Source organism: Ranitomeya variabilis, chromosome 1 (genome assembly GCF_051348905.1).
Source record: "Ranitomeya variabilis isolate aRanVar5 chromosome 1, aRanVar5.hap1, whole genome shotgun sequence".
NCBI classification, from domain to species: Eukaryota; Metazoa; Chordata; class Amphibia; order Anura; family Dendrobatidae; genus Ranitomeya; species Ranitomeya variabilis.
Window position 1 is genome coordinate 908,344,243 of NC_135232.1, and position 19,753 is coordinate 908,363,995.

General features: G+C 40.7%; 1 protein-coding gene across 3 annotated transcripts in view; it reads left to right on the forward strand.

The window, feature by feature from the left end:
• Positions 1-19,753, forward strand: part of LEF1 (lymphoid enhancer binding factor 1) — a 216,433-nt gene that overhangs the window by 104,133 nt on the left and 92,547 nt on the right. For all 3 annotated transcript variants that reach the window (XM_077278999.1, XM_077279004.1, XM_077279003.1), the window contains exons 4-7: positions 5,002-5,134; positions 8,137-8,227; positions 16,860-16,982; positions 18,253-18,415. In XM_077278999.1, the coding sequence (XP_077135114.1) occupies positions 5,002-5,134; positions 8,137-8,227; positions 16,860-16,982; positions 18,253-18,415 (510 nt within the window). The remainder of the gene's footprint in view (positions 1-5,001; positions 5,135-8,136; positions 8,228-16,859; positions 16,983-18,252; positions 18,416-19,753) is intronic.

Here is a 19,753-nt window from a genome sequence, read left to right on the forward strand (position 1 = left end):
TTAATTTTCCCTTAATAATAAAGACCTTCATTTAAAAACAGCATTTTGTGTTTACTTGCTATCTTTGTGTAATATTTAAATTGGTTTCATGATCTGAAACAATTACATATGACAAACATTTAAAATAATAGGAAATCGGGAGGGGGCAAACACTTTTTGACACAAATGTGTATGTGTGTGTGTATATATGTGTATATATATATATATATATATATATATATATATATATATATATATATATATATATATATATATATATATATATATATATATATATATATATATATATGTATATATATATATATATGTATATATATATATATATATATATATATATATATATATATATATATATATATAATTTATTTATACATATAGTGAAACAGCACACTATAAATGCCTTTCGGGTGAACAGGCCTTAATTGCAATCCATCCACTATGCATGGTTTCAAAAAGAAGAAAAAATAAGGCAGCACTCCTTTTCTTCAAGTAAAAATCTGTGTTTTAATTCAGACCCACGTGGCAAGCGGCGTTTCGGCTCTGGATGAGCCTTTCTCAAGCCGAAACGTCGCGGTCTGAATTAAAACACAGATTTTCACTTGAAGAAAAGGAGTGCTGCCTTATTTTTTCTTCTTTTTTTTTTTTTTTTTTTCTTTCTCTCTCTCTCTCTCTCTCTATCTATCTATCTATCTATCTATCTATCTATCTATCTATCTATCTATCTATATATATATATATATATATATATATATATATATATATATATATATATGTCACTTCCGTCTGTCTGTCTGTCGCGGATATTCATTGGTCGCGGCCTCTGTCTGTCATGGAAATCAAGTCGCTGATTGGTCGTGGCAAAATGCCCATTGCCACGACCAATCAGCGACGGGCACAGTCTGGCGGCAAAATGGCCGCTCTTTCCTCCCCACAATCGGTGCCCGCTCCATACTCCCCTCCAGTCAGCCCAGTGCCCACTCCATACTTCCCTCCAGTCATCCCTCACACAGGGTTAATGCCAGCGTTATCGGAGCACGGTGTAACGCACTCCGGTTACGCAGCTATTAACCATGTGTGACCAACTTTTTACTATTGATGCTGCGTATGCAGCATCAATAGTAAAAAGATCTAATGTTACAAATAATAATAATTAAAAAAAAGTGTTATTCTCACCCTCCGATGTCGCAGCTGTCCTCGGCAGTGCAAGCGGCAGGTTCCGGTGCCAAGGATGCTATGCAAGAAGGACCTGCCATGACATCACGGTCATGTGACCGTGACGTCATCACAGGTCCTGCGCTCATACCAACCCTGGGACCGGAAGCTGCCACGTGCACCGCACACCAGGACTTCAAGGGGCCTTCAGAAGGTAAGTATATGTTTATTTTTTATTTTAAGTCTTTTTTTTAACAACGCATATAGTGCCCACATTGCTATATCCTACATGGGCCTACGTAGCTGTGCAATACACTACGTGACTGTGTTATATACTACGTGGCTGTGCAATATACTACATGGCTGGGCACTATACTACGTGGCTGGGCAATATACTACGTGGCTGTGCTATATACTACATGGCTGTGTGCTATATACTCCATGGGCTGTGCAATGTACTCCGTGGCTGTGCAATATACTACGTGGGCTGTGCAATATACTACGTGGCTATACAATATACTACTTGGCTGTGTGCTATATACTCCGTGGGCTGTGCAATATACTCCATGGCTGTGCAATATACTACGTGGTCATGTATATTCTACAATACCCGATACCCTATATATCTCGCAACACTCAAAAAACTACTCTGTGTGTGCTCATGCCTCTATGCTGAAAAATTAAAAGGCTGGCCAGTACATTAAATTGACTTAAACCTTCGACCCAACACACCTATAGTGGAACCCCTACACCTCTACCAATCCCTTGTCTCAGCCATGTATCATATTTTTATTGGAATAAAGCAAATTGTATTGGTGTTGGCAATTCTGAAGAATTTGTGGATTTAACGGAATTTGGTTGTGGCCATATATAGTTGTTCATTGTCAAGAATGAGAATTCAAAGCAGGCAGAACCTAGGAGTTGGCTGAAAGTTAAGCATCCAGCTATGGTTATGGAAGCGAATAGTGATCGTGGTCAAAGTAAATTGTACATTTCAGTACTATATCATGTACGTGTATGTGTGAGTCTGTATATATAATATACAGGCTTGGACTGGCCCACTGGGGAATAGATGAATCACCTGGTGGGCCCCACATCACCCTATATGAGCAGTGTTTGGTAAAAATCACTTCATTCTCTTTCTACAGACAAAGGTAGCACCTCATTATTCAGTGAATGGTGATGAGCGAACGTGCCCGGATAAGGTGTTATCTGAGCATGATGAGTGTCTTCGGTGTGGTCGAATAATATGTGCGAGTCCCCACGGCTGCATGTCTTGCGGCTGGTCGACATCTGCATCACATGCAGGTATTGCCTCTAAGGCCGCAAGTCATTCAGCTGCGGGACTCAAACATCTTTCAAGCATGCCAAAGACACAAGGATGCTCGGATAACACCTTATCGGAGCACGTTCGCTCATCACTATCATTTAACAGTCTACTCAGTATACATAGAAGCATAGGTACATTTTTAAATGAGGGCAATTGAATATCTGCCATGGGCTTCCAGTGTCAAAGTTACTAGTGAGTCCTTATCTTCCCAGTTAAGACACTGTGAAATCGTCATATGACGTCTGGATGGAGTGCTCCTAAATTCTGACATTTATCACTGACCTAGTTATAAGTATTAAGTGCTGATTGTATGAAATGAGGACTAAATGATGTAATGCAAACAATGCAGCAGTATTTAACTTAAGGAAATGCATTGTTAGCTAAGAAAATCTCTAACAAACATTATGATTATTATTTTTTGAACTTTAAACCTTTTTTTCATAAAAGCATCTCAAAAGGACAGGGTAGGGTCAAGCTGGATATGCCCTGGTAGGACTCGGCTCATGAATAATAGTGAGATATTATAATTCTTTTGTTATATAGTGACAAAAAGATCTAATTCTTGACACACCTATCGGCACTGTGTTCACTATGCAACCGGCAAAAAATCTAAGACAAGGCCAAAGCTTAAATTAAAATCCTTAGGTTCTTATCTTCTTCCCACAGGAAAGCAAATCTGTGTTGAAAACCGTAAAATTAAGAAGAGAGCTAGGATGGCATAATTTAGTGAGAATTCATGGTGCTGGATTTTTTGAGCGTTATGACTGGAGGGATAGGCCAGACATTAATAAGATACAGTAATGCAACTTCTTGTGGTTTGCAGGGAAAAAGAATTGGGAATGAAAACAAAATTAAAGGATTTTGCTTAGGTTTCTGCTTTTTGCATGTCTATATTAAAATATTGTTATTTCAATTAACTTTGCTTGCAAATTATTATTTGAGATGTCTCAGTACAGAAATTCATGATTTGTAACAAAGACAGATTTATAATTTAACAATTTACCATTGTTAAATTATTTGGCATACCTGAAAAGTAATATGGATCACACATCCAAAAATTATATATTGATCTGTTGTTGCGAAGGAAAATTTACAAAATTGATCATGGGGTTCTTAATTAACATTTTGATCAGAATGTATAAGCCCACTGCCGTGTTACAGCAAACCTCTCAGGGCGTCCCTAACTTGTCAGGCGTCATCTCGCCAACAGGAGGAGTGACCCAGATTCCCCACATCACACATGGTGTAAAATGAAGTACCCACAACTCCAGGACAACTCCTCTCAGGCACAGCACCAATGGCCATCACACAGCACCAACACCAATATTTTTTTCTATAGTTGTTAAACTATTTGAGGTCCAACCACTGTGATCCTGCTGTTTGCTAGAACAGTAATAACAATGTAATTATTAATTAGACAGCTCTGTACCTCCTTATAACCTACCTGCTCCACTTAGCCCTTTACTATGACTTCATAGTTCTTCCTTAACAATGATGTTGCATCTGTAAAATGTTGGACTTAGAAAGCCCAAATCAAATGGATTGCCCATGTTCAGGAAAAGTTGTTTTTCTTCCAGCTGATGGGCCATGTCTCAATTTACTTGAATGGCGTTGAACTGCAATAACAGACTCATCCCATGGACAAGAGTGGCGCTGTCTTGAAACGCTTTTATTCTTCCCAAAACAATCAACCTCATTTATATACAGCAAAGCCTACCATCTGCAGGACTCTGGGGATACTAGACTACCGCATTGATTGGTATTGCTATTCAATTAAGTAATGAGCCAATCTGGAAAAGTAATACAATGTTAGGTGTAGTCGTTTGATTTTTACTACATAGTTGTAGTAATGTTAGAAGACTACTAATGTTAGACCATTAAAAGGGGTGTTTGGTTAAAATCAATAAGTCTGCAGTCACTCTGTGTGAGCATGCACTGTGCGCTGCCGGAATTCGACGGTTTCTGAGCCGGGACCGGAGGGTAAGTATGAGTTATACATACCCCTGGCCAGTGGGCATGGCCTTACTCTCCATACACTTGTATAGAGCGAGGCTGTGCCCTCTAGTCGACCACGCCACAGTCCAACAGCGTCAGTGGCCAGGAGTATGTATAACGCATACATGTCCTCCAGTCCCGGGTGTAAAACCTTCAAATCCCCGCAGTGCGTGTGCTGGGAGGATTCACAAGTCTGCAGTCACACAGAGTGACTGTACACATCAGTTTTGTACGGACAACCCCTTTCAATGCCAAGATTATTCCTCCGCTTTATTATGTGTAGTTGTTACTACGAAGCAGAAGTTCTGACCATGTAACTAGCCAATGGCAACAAAATCAGTGATCCTACTGACAACATGCATGGCTGCAAACTCTTGTATTTTAGGTTACTTTTTGCAGAGAGCCTTGTTTTGTGCAATAAAATGCAGAACACCAATGTGGTATTGCATCATTTTGCAGTAAGATCCCAGCTTTGTGATTTGATTATGCATATTTATAAAAAAAATTTTTCATTATTCTTACAGTCAAACAAGGTCCCAGTTGTGCAGCCGTCACATGCAGTTCATCCCCTCACCCCTCTCATTACGTACAGTGATGAGCACTTCGCACCAGGAGCTCACCCTTCACATATTCCTTCAGATGTCGGCTCAAAGCAAGGTATGGATTATTGCTCTGGATTGATGAAACATTTCTTCTTTAGTACCGGCTAAATAAAGCACTGCATTACAGAGTATATCGCCAACCTGAGGGACGGGACTACGATTCCTATAGCGCCTCTAATGTTAATTGATTTGTGCTTGCTCCATGTTACTTTAATGTCTGTCTGGAAAGAATAAGAAAAATGTTGACCTTAGAATCTTTGACAATATATAGCTAAAAGCAGCAATTTGCTCGCCCGTCAACAATATATACTGTATTTTTCGGACTATAAGACGTACCGGACCATGTTTTTTTTATAAGATGGGGGTCCGTCTTATTGTCCGAATTTACAGTATCTTACCTGAGGGCTGGCGGTGGCAGAGCAGGGTCACAGGAGGCATGGTGTCGGCAGAGGTGGGGTGATGCGGTATGGCGTGCACCTGAGCAGGGTCCCTTCCTGCTTAGGTGGGCGATGCCACGGCCTAGTGTCCATGGGAGGGTTGCAGCAGTGGTTACCGGCAGAGGTGCTGGGATGAGGAGGTGCTGGGATGAGGAGGTGCTGGGATGAGGAGGTGCTGGGATGAGGAGGTGCTGGGATGAGGAGGTGCTGGGATGAGGACGTGCTGGGATGAGGAGGCGCAGTGAGAGGTATGGCGTCAGAGGGGTCCCTTTCCCCGGTGAGGTGATGCAGCAGCCCGGTAAGCAGCAGAGCCGGGTGAATCCTGTTGTTAGCAGTGGTGGCGGCCATCTTCGCGAGGCCGCGCGTGCGCAGATGAAGCGCTCTGCTTCTCGGGGCTTCAGGAAAATGGCCGAGGGAGGCCGCGCGTGCGCAGATGGAGATCGTGGCGGCCATTTTCCTGAAGCCAAGAACTTCATTGCAATACATTGCTGTGAACATAGTAAAAAATACTCCAAAAATTTGAGAGCAATTAAACATGTCTAACCTCGATAGGCTATAAATGGCAAAAAACGTATTAACTATACCTTGTTCCAAATGGCATCAGATGCAGGGGCTCCTGGGATGTCGCACACACCCCAACGCACGTTTCGGATGTTATCCTTCCTCATGTAGTTTCATCTAGGCAATCTCTCCCACACCGTGATGATCTGATGGGGAGTCTACTATGCATTCAATATTTTATGCAGGGTAGTTCTGGTATGTGCGCACACCGTTTCGTTTTTTACCACTGTTATTTTTGGGTCACTTGTATTGCATGCTATCCCATATCTTGATAGCCGTTTGTCCTTGTTACTATTTATTAATAAAGAATTTTCATTTTTATAACTATATGGGCTTCTTTGGCTTGTCAGCCTTGTTTTTTTGCTTGACTGTTTCATTAGCGACCAGTCCCTACTGTGTAGTCCGTAGTATGCAGCTGGCTATCTACTATGGTTGAATTTTTTCTACTATATATATACTTGTATGTTGCCATGCTGATTGCTTTTGCAAGTATTCTCTTCCTTTTCTACAATGTGCATGTAGGGTTTAAGTATGGCCTAACCATAAAATAACCCAAAATCTAGAACTGAATGAAAGAAAACGAAGAGTAAAATAATACATATTTGTCAGTCAGAAAACCCCCAACACAATCATCTCCCCCTAGTTTCCTCTATATTAGGCTGTATTCACACATCGTTATTTGTATGCCAAAACCGAGAGTGACTCCAAAACACAGAACAGACGTCAATCTTTCAATTCTATTTTTCCTCTGATTGTTCCACTTCTGGTTTTGGCTTACAAACACTGATGTAAAATACTGACCAAATACTAAATGTGTTAATAAGTCCTTAAGGGGGCATATCTTAGGAGCATGTCTAGCCTCCATTGTGATTGGCATAGTGGGGGGATATTTCTGCTCCTGCAGACTGCATGAAAAAATTACTGAAATACTCAAAAACAAAATACTAAAAAAAAAAAATAAAAAAAAAAATAAATAACGAAAAACCCAAATTCATCTTTAATATAAAACAATGATAGAAAATATATTCAAAGTGACAGCAGTCATCTAATATGCAAGAAATAATAGGGGTTAAGTGTGTTTCTAATACCATTACCCTTCTTATGTGAGTGTTGAGCTTGAGGACTCTGGTACAGGAAAGCTGGCATCCATTTGGGAAGGGGATTAGATGTTTGTGGCAAGGTGTTCGGTCTACTTGTTGTAGGGTTTTCATTCCCCGCACAGTGAAAGAAGATGTGCAATTTCTTAAGGGATTTTCCTTCATATCATTTTTTTGTTCTACAGTAAGTACTACCAATGCAAAACAGCTTGACCTTGCCGCCCAAAGGCGTCAGCTTGATGAAGGGCTTAGTAGAAGCTGGAGTGACAATCGGGAGCCAAGTGAATCATATCAAGAGTGAGCATTAGAAGCCTTAAAATGATTCATAATTAGTCACTGATCCTCTGTGGTTGGAATGGAGAGGAAAAAATGTAATGCAACCTTTAGGGAATGTAAGTTAATGGACGAGCCCTAATGTAATGTACCTAATCTATGCTGTATTTAAGCCTATTTTAGGCACCATATTTTTTTCTTCTGTATTTCTCAATTTAAAAGTTTCCATTGAAACAACAATAACAGAGAAAATCCAAAAGTATAATAATAATACAATATATTTTCTCTGGGATTCAGTTTGAAGCATATCTCCTTTTACCACTGGGCCAGGGTGAAACTTAAGGGTTAAAATCAAAATCAGAAATTGCCTAAGCACCTTATAAATGTAAATTTCATGGTTATTGCATTATGCATGCTGTTCATGTATATTTTTCCTCATCCATCAAAAAATAGAACAGAACTGGAGGACAGTGACTAATCCATTGAGGGCTGAGAAGGAATTAATGTCCTCCGGGGTAAAATAGCAGCACTTACCACTTTTTTGCACTGGAACCTAACATTATTTGTCGTACATTACATTTACAGCAAGAAAAAGAAGTATTGATGTGACTGTCCTGTGACCCTGCCTAGCGACATATACACTTGCGTATAGACTGTGATAAGGTTATAACATTCTACTTCTTTACCAGGCATGCACAGGCATCCCCAAGCACCTGACCTACCTACCTTCTACCCACTGTCTCCTGGCGGTGTGGGCCAGATGACTCCTCCTCTCGGCTGGTGAGTTGACTGTGTTGATGTTCTACTCTCATTACTATAGTGTTACATCAAAGCTTTCTGACATGACAAGAACAGAAAAACACTTTTTATTGTGAAATCTTATAATCCAGAAAGTTGGTGAAATTGTCATATTATATAGCACCGTGTCCTTACAATTGCTCATTTTGCCTTTCTACCCAGGTAATTCTTCTTCTTATCTTTTCTCTGCTCTATGTAGAAAATGGAAGGATTTTTTTCCCTGCATGAATCATCCCCTTGCTCCACTCCTGACCCAGCTGCTCCCCCCACCCCCACAGACTGTCCTATATGCATGATATTTGGTATTTATCGTCAGCCTTTGCGTGCATGGGTCTGACATTTTGATGAGGGAGTCTCTTTCCAAAAACACAGTTTTCTTTGTGACCAGCTATAAGTTGACATATTCAGCTGGTCAGCAGGCTTAGGTCACCTTACCCCTCCTGGGTTTTGAATTGATTTCGAATGGAGTGGGTAATTTATTCTTGACCCCGCTTATTACTAGACGGGCTAATTGGTCCTTTGCAGCTATAACTTCCAGTTGAAATGACCCAAAGCTCGTTGTTGCTGTTATACATAGTTTTTAATTTGCTATTTTTTAATAAATGCGTTAATAAATGTTACAGTATATTTTATCCTCTAAGTTTGCTCAAGAAATACCAATACAATAGAGGTTACAAGCTTTCTAAGAGTGCTTCTTTAAAGAGTAGACATCTTTTTTTTTTTTTCTTTCATAATTCAATAGTACACTTGAGTATAAGAAACTTTTTAATATATTTTCTAGGAGACATCTGCTTATTTCTCCCCCTCGACTGATATTTTGTCAAAACTCAAAATTAGCAGCCAAAATCTTTATTGAGTGAGAGAGAACTTATTTTAATATTACTGAGATAGAAGATATCAGTTTGTCTTCATAAAGGTGTATGGAGAACTGTACCTGTGGTTTCAGGAGCGCTTTCAGCAGGGGGTCTGTGTCGCCTCTAGCTCCCCTCTCTATGGAATTTTAAAAGTACAAACTGTTATCGCTGATCTCAATAATGGGAAAATCTGGGTTCACTGATTACAAATTTTACCCAGGAATTGAAAGTGAAAGCTTAATTCTGAAGGCTAAAGAAGGAGATTTATCTCCTATGTGAGATATGTAGCGCCGCTGCTTATTTTCATGTCTACTATTAATTTACAAAATCTAAAATGAAAAATGAAAACGGTTAGCCATTTAAAGGCGGCATATTACGGGGACAGTGTGCCTGTACTATAAGCCTAAAATGAACAAAATAATAGTGTTATTTCAGCTCACAGTATTCATGGGGGGAGCATTGTCTCCACTTTCTAAACAACTTGGCAGAGGTTGAAGGCCATCCTGTACCTGCAAGAATACACAGCAGCTCTCCATCACTGGTGAGAAGGGCAGGGTCACGGACATGGCTGTGTCACCCACAGGAACTTTCACAAAGCTTTGCTAGAGTCGAAAATGGCAAACATGATTAGCTTTGCGCTAATGCTTCACCCCAAAATTAGGTTACCTTTCCATTCCCAAGTCTGAGGCAACAAAGTAGCAAACCCAGTGATGGAAGTCATGGTGGAAATAAATGCTCTTTAAATTCAAATAGGAATCAAATTATATTCAAAATGATGACAGATGCCAGGGGTATCGAGCTTTTACCATGCTGACGGCACATGCCAACAATCGTCTAGCATTTTTTTTGAAAACAGTCCCTTCAAATCCTGAATGTCAGAGTCCAAAAATGGTCATTGGCGGGTAGTTTAGGGCTTGGTTTGGCAGTCCAGGACAGAACTCTAAACATCAACTGCCAACATCATTGTTGGTATCTGCACCTGTCTATTTGCCCTTTTGGATACTAGATGGGCAGACAAACTTGGGAAGATAAGTCTACTGTCCAACTTTTTCGTATAGGCCCTGTAGTATTAATGTTCACATTCCTCTTTTAAGGTGTCCTCACACAATTTATGACTTCTTGCTAAATGTCTGACAACTTAGATGAAGATTTTACAGCTTAGTGCATACTTTGTGCAAGTCTAGTTCAAGTTCACACACTCTTGTGCATTGCTGTGTCAGTGTGTACAAAGCATAGACGACTGCTAGTGAATCACTCACGTCTGTGATTCAAGCCCCTATGCACATCACTCCCTCTGCTCCCTGTTCCAGACTCCTGTAAAGCTAAGATTTATCATGATTGCTCAAAAATGATCAGTCTGTGGTGGAGTGGGATGAGGTAGAGAGAATGCTGGCCATATTTATTGAAGAAGGCCTGGCATTTATCGAGTAGACCCTCACCCACTAGGCAACGGAGCAGTCTTGTGGTTCTGCATGTCCTTGAAAGTACAGTATTTTTTGCCTGCACTGATTGTTGTGTTGAATAAAGGTGACACATAGCCAGATAGCTGTCACCCATATGCCTATTCATAGAACCCAGAAATGCTCTGCTTACCCCAATCCATAATCATGCATGCTCCGCCAAGGGCGCACATGTTCTCTGCAGAAAGGGGGTGTCAGAGACGTGGATTGCCTCCCATGAGAATAAATGTTTGGGCATACTGCATTTCCACATGCCCAATCTCTCATCATGGTAAAGTCTGAGCACTCTGATAGACAATAAATGGTTAGCCAGCTAACATTTGTCTTGTGTATGGCCTCCTTGAAGGGTAAGCGAGGTTGGCTTGACATGATGACCGGAACGATTCTATCCTGATATTATTATATAGTATTGATAATTGAGGGTTCTACATATGTTCACCTTCCCTGACTGTAGTCCGCTGTTTCTTCTGACACCCGTCCTATCAGCTATTCAGTCATACATAGCTGCATTGTATCTAAACCGAGCAAAAATTATTAGTCATTTTTACACAGGAGCAGATATGTCATTGGTACAACCTGTGCAATCACACAGGGGCCCAAGAGGTAAAGGGGCCCAATTTCACTGCCAAAGAAGGTGGAATTATGTGCATTATGATGAGCTATTGGACTGCATATACTGTTGTTACACAGGAGTCTTCTTCTGTCTGTGTCCGCACCTGTTTTTACACATCAGATAGCTGACAAGCACTTGGTAAGTTGACCGTTATCCTGCTGACACCTCAATACACATGCACGCTCAACTCCACTGAGCATACATGTGTGAATGTTTATATACAGGGAAAGGGGAGTTAGCTGATGTTACTGTTGTTGCAAGCTGTTATTGTCCTAAAAATTTCGTCTAACTTGGTCACCATTTATATACCAACTTTAATCATATTTACTTTACTGCTGAGATACTGGATCCCTTTCCAGGGGCCATGCTGTGTAGTTAAATTAAATTGCCCCAAGCATGAAATAGATATTGGTGACTTTCTGTTCTGTATTCAATTTCTCCAGGAAGAAAACCAGGTGATTTCCAAGTACTGTAGTCATTTACATTTTACAGGGAAACCATATAGCTGCATTGTTGTTGGCTGGTCTTCATTTCATGGATAGTTGTACAATTTGTCTGGATTCTATTAACCTTTTACTGAAAATATTAAACCTACCTACTGAATAGGAAAAAACATAGGGTATGTATACAATAAAAGCCAAAATAGAAAGAGCCTCATGTGCAGTGCGGACAAATAGTGCAGATATCCTCCATAACAACCAGATTCTGGCTTTCATTGTATCAGTGCAGTGATGACTTAACTATTTGGTCTTGGCCTTTTTTTAAAAAAATTTCCACTGAGAAGGGATATGACCTGTAATACTAGGCAAAGTCCTTGGACAAGAGTGGTGCCCTTTCTGGAATTTGAGATTCTTATGTTTTTTTTTAATCAAAGTTCAGATGGGAGCCCAAAAAAGGTATCCAGGCTTTGAAATGAAGTGGACAAGACACTTCGTTACCAGCAGACACTGCCAATAAAATTAATTTTCTCTGTCTCTTAATTGCGGGGGGGACTCAAAGAACCAATGTTGGTTGTCATTTTGCACTTAACACACCTCACTATGAGCCTTAACAATTCTCTTGCCAATGTGAACTCAAACTGTCCATGTATTTGGAAGATACGCTCTCATCTCGACTAACCAGGACAGCCACCTTACCTCTTTCTGAGCTGGCAGCACTTAGCTACAGACTAGTTACATCTGTTTGTGGGGTCTCTAAGTCCACCTTTGACGCAGCGAGCTTTGCGCTCTGCTCGGCTTTCACTGCTACTTGAGTATCCAAGGCAATTACTGCTTGAGTGAAGCATTTACGGTGCAGTATTCTGGCTGGTTCCAAGGAGGCAGACCTTGTGGGTATTGCGGATCAAATTGTGCATTCAGATATTTGTTTGGCATCCTAAAATGCAGCTGAATGTTCTGTCGAGGCGCAAGCAATTGCGTGGTCGTTCATCATATTTGAAAGAAGTCGCTTACAGGTTTACCCTTCCAGGGTTCTTGCCTGTTCGGTACTAAATTGGATAAGATCATTGCTGACACCATGGGTGGCAGAAGTTCTCTGCTCCCTCATGCCCGGGCCAGCCATCCATTTAGTAGATGGGGAATTTGCAGTTTCACAACTTTTGTCAGTTTAATGCATCGGAGGTTTCCTGTCATCAGGTCAGACCTGGAGTCTCCCAGAGGTCAACGAGATCATCCTTTAAACCCACCTCCGCTGGGCGATTCCTCAGTCCAGGTGGTAAGCCTTTTGGTTCCAGTGTCAGTAGAGGAGTTAACATATAACTGGCACCCCCCACTCAATGATTCTTTCTGGTTGGGTGACACCTCCTTCTCTTCAGAGAGGCATGACGGGGCAGGCAGCAATTTATGGGTCAGAGAGGTTGTCTCGTCTGTTGGCTACAGAATAGAGTTTGGCACTCTCCCACAAGAATGTTTTTTTTTTTCAGATCCTGTTCCCTCTCAGCATAAGAGCCAGTTTTGAACAAGCAGTAGCTCCCTTGCTTCAGTCAAGAGTAATCATGAGGGTTCCCCCTTCAGAATATTTCAGGGGGTTCTATTCTTCTGTCTCCTGTCTCAGGGTCCATTCTTTCACCAGAATTTAAAGTTGCGCAATTTAACAGTATGGCTGTTGAAACCATGATTCTAAGGGCAGTGGGTTTGTCAGAATTAACCATCGAAATCATGATCTGGGCATAGAAGCCCTCCTCGTTGCATCTATCATCGTACTTGGAGACCTACTTTTGCCAGTTTGAGTCTTCTGGATTTTTTCTAATGTCTTTTTCTCTGCCTGTACTGCTCTTCTTCTTGCAGTCAGGGTTGGTGTTTAGTTCTCTCAAGGGACAGGTGCCTGCCTTGGCCATCTTGTTTCAGAGAGATGTGTCCTCTAGAACTCAGGTCAGGATTTTTCTTCAAATAGTAAAGCATGCTAGACAATCCTATATGCCTCAACTTGATCTGTGGGGCCTTAATCTTGTCTTGCAGGCTCTTAAGTCTCCACCATTTGAGCCTCTCGGAGAGATTTCTGCCCTTCATCTTGCCTCTAATGTAGCTTCACTTATAGCCATCACCTCTATTAGGAGAGTATCTGGGCTTGCTGCTCTCTCTTATCAAGCTCATTTCCTCTTCCTGCAATAGGATAAGGTAGTGTTGAGACCTGTTCTGTCTTTCCTCCCCAAGGTGGTTTTAGCGTTCCACCTTAACAAGGACATTATCTTGTCTCCCTTTTGCCCTGCGTCTTCTCATCCGATTGAGAAGGCTCTACACAAATTTAATTGTTGTCGAGGCCATAAGGTACTATTTATCAGTCCTCTCCCCATTTAGACACTCTGATTCCTTGTCACACCAGTTGCTCTTCACAAGGGCCTGGCTGCCTCTTAAGACACTGATTGCTCTTTGGATTAGAACAGCCATTATTCAGGCTTGTATAGCTCCTTGGGCATAACGCTACCAGTCATTGGTCCTGCAATTCTGTAAAGCAGCTACTTACTCATCATTACTTACCTTCTTCAAGTTTTTACAGGGTCCATACCTTTTCCTTCTGTCTGCGGATGCATATCTTGGCAGGAAGATTTTGCAGGCAACAGTTGCTCAGGCTTTGGCATGAGCAAGAGTGGAGAATTTGGTGGTAACAGTATATATTTATTTTCCCACCCCACGGACAGCTTTAGGACGTCCCATGGTTCTCTGTGTCCCCTAATCAAGTGACTCAGAAATTGCGATATTTGGCACTCATCGTAAAATCAGTTCTTCCGTGGGAGACACAGCACCCACACTTAGTTGCCCGGTTGAGTGTTCATTTGTTGTTTTCTTCTCTCTGGGTGTAAATGAATTATTTTGGTTGAAATGTTTAATATTTTTTAATTCTCCTACTGCTGCCTCACTAAACTGAGGGAGCCTGAGGCGAGCATGCGAGGTATAATCTTATGGAGAGGAGCCAATTTTAATTTAGAATGTAATAATAATGTCAGCCTCCAGGCGGCAGCAGATTATCTCCATGGTTCTCTGTGTCCCCCAATGAAGACTGTTGAGAAACAGATTATACAGTGAGTACATTGGCAAGAGCTACGTTAAGGCTCATAGTGAGGTGTCTTAAGTGCAAAATGTCAACTTTAGGATGTCTCTAAAATGGTGTATTGAATTAATCAGCCAGCCACTTGAATATTCCCTAAATGAATGTTTTCACATGCGTGATCTCTGTGTCTTACTGGGGTTCCTTGAGGACAGGTTTAAGAAACAGTGGCTTGAAACATTTACGTATGAGTCTTTAGCAAGGATTGTTTTTCTAGGTTCATATATACTGGATACTTTGGCAAATGTTCATGATGTGTCTACACTGATATAAGAGTAAATTGTTTCAAAGTGTTGGCACCATAGGTCGATCTGTTTTTATTTAAAATCAATTTGATGTTGATACTTCTCTTGAGTAGACTTGGCTGGCACAGACATAGATTTGTGGGTGAACCAGATGGTTTAAGACATCATCCTAGTCATCTTAGCACAAGTATACATTTTCTCCCACAACAGCAGTGGCACAATATATAAAGGACGGGTAAGACAATCTTCCCCTTGACGTAAATAGGAATAATTCTGAAACTCGAATGAATTTGGAAAAGCTCTAGAAAATTTCCCGTAAACGTTTCATTCCTGACCGGGTGTACTTTTTTCTTTGCCTTGCAATAGTACCGTGGCACGCAGTATGTCGTAATATTTTCTTATTAATCTATCATATCGAAGACTACTTAGCCTAGACTGGAAAAGTTGCCAAGTCGTCTTGTGTACATGATAAATTTACCGTAACGGCAGCTTTCATTGGGTCCTAATGTGTTGTAGAGAATTTGTTACTATAAATCTTTTTAACTGTAATGCACAAACATATTAACGTAGCATATAAAGTAACTCACAGAGAATGAGTATTTATTAGATTTTAGGAATATCTGCCCACTATATTAAAGGAATTGTCTTGTTTGGAAAATTCAAAATACCATCTTGGGGCATGTGTGTTCCTCACATGAACAGCTTATTGATTTCAAGGAACACTATTTGTTCATTAATCTCAGACTGAATGGAAATGAACACTTACTCCGGGGTTTCCTCGCTTACTATGTCTTAGCATCAGGGGTGCAAGTGGTAAAATGACCTGTAACGAGTCCTATTTAATTTTTTTTTTTTTAATGGATTAAAAAAAAATCCTTAAGTGGGCAGATAGTACCACAAATGGCACAAGACGGGGGATACTAGCTTCTGACTTTCTAGTACCTTAGTACTGTGCCGGTATTCTCACTGTATATTACAGTACATACTAACTATGCTAGGTAGCATTACATTTTCTGAATGCCAAGTTTTCCATGTGACGTCTAATTGATTTCTTGTAATGAGTGTAGCAAATGGAAAGTCCAAAACATTTAGACCTGCTGTCTAGGAGTGGCATTTTTGGGCAAACCTTGCCTTTTCCCCAGGGGTGAAATGCAGCTGCATTCTTGCCCTTTTTAGTGCATTTTTAAGAACATGCCCTTGTTAGAGTATTGTGTGTAATACAAACATATAGGAAATTATTGTAAAATTATTTTTTATTTACCATCTCCTCCACAATTTTCCAGTACAATGTATTATTATTCCTTCACGGCATGCTTTGTATCACAATGGTCTAAAGTTTATCCCTACAGTATAATAGCTGACAATCAAGATGTCTAATCTTCCACACTATAGAATAATCCCAATCCTCTATTTCATGCCTGTGGCCTGTTCTCCCCAATAAAGACAATTCACTAAGTGCAGGGATTGTCAGCAGAGCAGCATTATAGATGCCTGCAGCTTCTAAAGCCATTTTTACATGAAATCTGTCAATCAATAACCCTGTTTGAACTGAATTGATTGAGCCAAGTCGGCTAGGAATGAATCAATTATTCTGTCTGAACTATTCTTTTTAATATGTTAATCCAGTTCAAAGTGGAAAGCTGTTCTAATCAAAAAGGAAACACAATGTAATCTAAGCAGTTCAAAGCACACGCAAAACAATAATAGTTGATTTCTGAATCCTGCATGTTAATTTTTGTGTCTATCTTTATCTGTTATAATCCCAATCATCGCATATGTGTTCTTGCTTTCAGGATACATTGAGACTTCAGTGTGATCAATAATAACTAGTAGCAATACTTGAAGAATTACACTTGAATTTTATTGACATTCAATGTAACTATTCTTTCTTTATCTTAGGTATTCACATCATATGGTTCCCGGTCCACCAGGTCCACACGCAACTGGAATCCCTCACCCCGCCATTGTCAATCCTCAGGTTAAACAAGAACACCCGCACAATGACAATGACTTAATGCATGTGTACGTATTGCTTTCACTGTAGGCTACGCAATATTCAATACAGTTCTGTGCTCGCATGTTATATCAATATCTGAAATTGTGAACCTCAATGTAGCTTGTAACGTGCTCCCACAAATATCATGGAATGGTGTTCCTCACATCTATAAAGGTTTAAACTTTAAACATCCAAGGCTGCATAAGAAAATAAAACCTATAGTCTCCTTCCAAAGCAGTGGCGCTTCTCTCCTTCCAAAGCAGTGGCGCTTCTCTCCTTCCAAAGCAGTGGCACTTCTCTCCTTCCAAAGCAGTGGCATTTCTCTCCTTCTAAAGCAGTGGCACTTCCCTCCTTCCAAATCAGTGGCACTTCCCTCCTTCCAAAGCAGTGGCACTTCTCTCCTTCCAAAGCAGTGGCACTTCTCTCCTTCCAAAGCAGTGGCACTTCTCTCCTTCCAAAGCAGTGGCACTTCTCTCCTTCCAAAGCAGTGGCACTTCTCTCCTTCCAAAGCAGTGGCACTTCTCTCCTTCCAAAGCAGTGGCACTTCTCTCCTTCCAAAGCAGTGGCACTTCTTGTCATTCTGTTCTGTTTTCCCCATCGGTCTCCTGACATCAACATTCCAAGGAGGTCATTACATGACCACTGCAGTCAATCAGTAGATTCTGATTGCCTGCAACCTTCACTTTCTGAACAGGAAGAGACTGTTCACCCAGAATGTAAATGCTTCCGCTGATCAGCGGGTCACACAGTACAGAGTATAAAGGAGCGCTGTGCCAGTATGGTAAGTGAATGTTTTTGTTTTTCTTACACCACACAAGTTTGACTTTAATAATATTGAGGAACCCTTTTAAATTGGTCTTTTGTCAATATATGTAACGATGTATCTAATTTACTGTACTAGACTCTCATTTATAGGGCTGAGGGACCTTGTATATACCCTCCAGTGCCCACGGTGCCAACACACCTTCTGAGCCATCTATACTTAAACTGTTGCTTTAAATTGAATGACTGAAGTGGCTGCGGAATTGGTTGTCAAAAATAAAAAATATGTCACCTCGTTGTTACAGCCTGCTATTGAAAATAGCAAGAATTGTGAACACTACCATTATACTTAATAAACTCTGAAGTGTCAGTGTCTGAAGGCCTCAGATTGTTTGGGAGCTGGTGAGAATGGCAGAGAAAGAGCTGTTTTACGTAATTAGTTGCAAATGTATATAAACCCATTAATTACGGTATATTTATTCGTTTGCTCTTTTGTGTGGTTTTCATCTCAGTGTGTCCTTCTTTTCCATTTAGGAAACCTCATCATGACCAGAGAAAAGAACAGGAGCCAAAAAGACCTCATATAAAGAAACCGCTGAACGCTTTTATGTTGTATATGAAAGAGATGAGAGCGAACGTTGTAGCAGAATGTACGCTTAAAGAAAGTGCTGCCATCAATCAGATTCTCGGCAGAAGGGTGAGCTTTTGGGGTTTCTTTCTTCTCCTTTCTGCTAAGCTGTACTCTGCTTTGCAAAATACTGATTTCTGCCCTTGTGACACTCTGATGATCACTAAGGCTTCTTTCGCACAGTTTTTTGCAGTATTACTTATTTTTTGGCTTGTACAAAATGCTATGAAATTTTGAGCCTATTTTTGTGTACTCATGAAAAAAAAAAACTAGCACATGTTGTATTTGTAAAAGAATGCCAAGGATTCAGAAAATGCACCAAAAGTGTGAAAAAATGCCACCATTGCCGCATTGTTTGGGATTAATATTTCCTTATTGACTAATCGCTAAAATCTGGTCACAGAGTTTTTTTTTTGTTTTTTTTTTCTACTGCAGAAGAAACTTGCAGAAAAACGCTTGGCAACTGCGGGGTCCCCCCCCCCAGCCCTTAAACTTTCATGGTTGTTCTATAACTTGGCAACCTGTAAAAACAGCGTAAATGAGGAAATAAACGGTCGGTGCTTGGTTCATCTCCGCTCTGTTACATGTCACCGAAGTATAATTTATCATGTACCAAAAACAAAATTGCTTCAGAAAAATACTTTGTACTCTTTCCAACAAGATATCCTGAGTGCTTCCTGCCTTGGTAATGTTTAGGCGTTCTATTTACACCACGCTTGCAGAAAGGCATAGGTCTTCTCCATAACGAAAAAAATAAGTTGTCACTCAATGCCACTTAAATGGCTAGGCTGTAATTCGATGTCTCAATCCGGAAGGAAATTTTAGGAAATTATTTAAAAAGGACCTTTCACCAAATTATCCATGTTGAACTGGACACACAATGTAATATTGGCTGCCGAGTGGACTATGTGTTTTTGTTTTTGTCTTTAATTTCGCCTGCAGAGATATTGGCAGTCAAAGTATTTGGCATCTAATAAGTTAATTTTCTGTATATCTATGAGGGTGTTATCAGATCGTTTTCACTGTTGGCTTGTATTTCTTCCATTTTTATTATGTTGCAGACAGCAACACTCCGTAGAAAGAAGAACACCTTCTACAATAACTCAGTACAGGTTTCTTGGTGTGCCAGACCTCTTTCATACAACTCTGATCTCTTGGTCCAACCTCATGCATGATTAAAAAGTGCTTGGAGTAGAGCATAGATGACTAAAGGTACCGTCACACTTAGCGACGCTGCAGCGATACAGACAACGATCCCGATCGCTGCAGCGTCGCTGTTTGGTCGCTGGAGAGCTGTCACACAGACCGCTCTCCAGCGACCAACGATGCCGAGGTCCCCGGGTAACAAGGGTAAACATCGGGTTACTAAGCGCAGGGCCGCGCTTAGTAACCCGATGTTTACCCTGG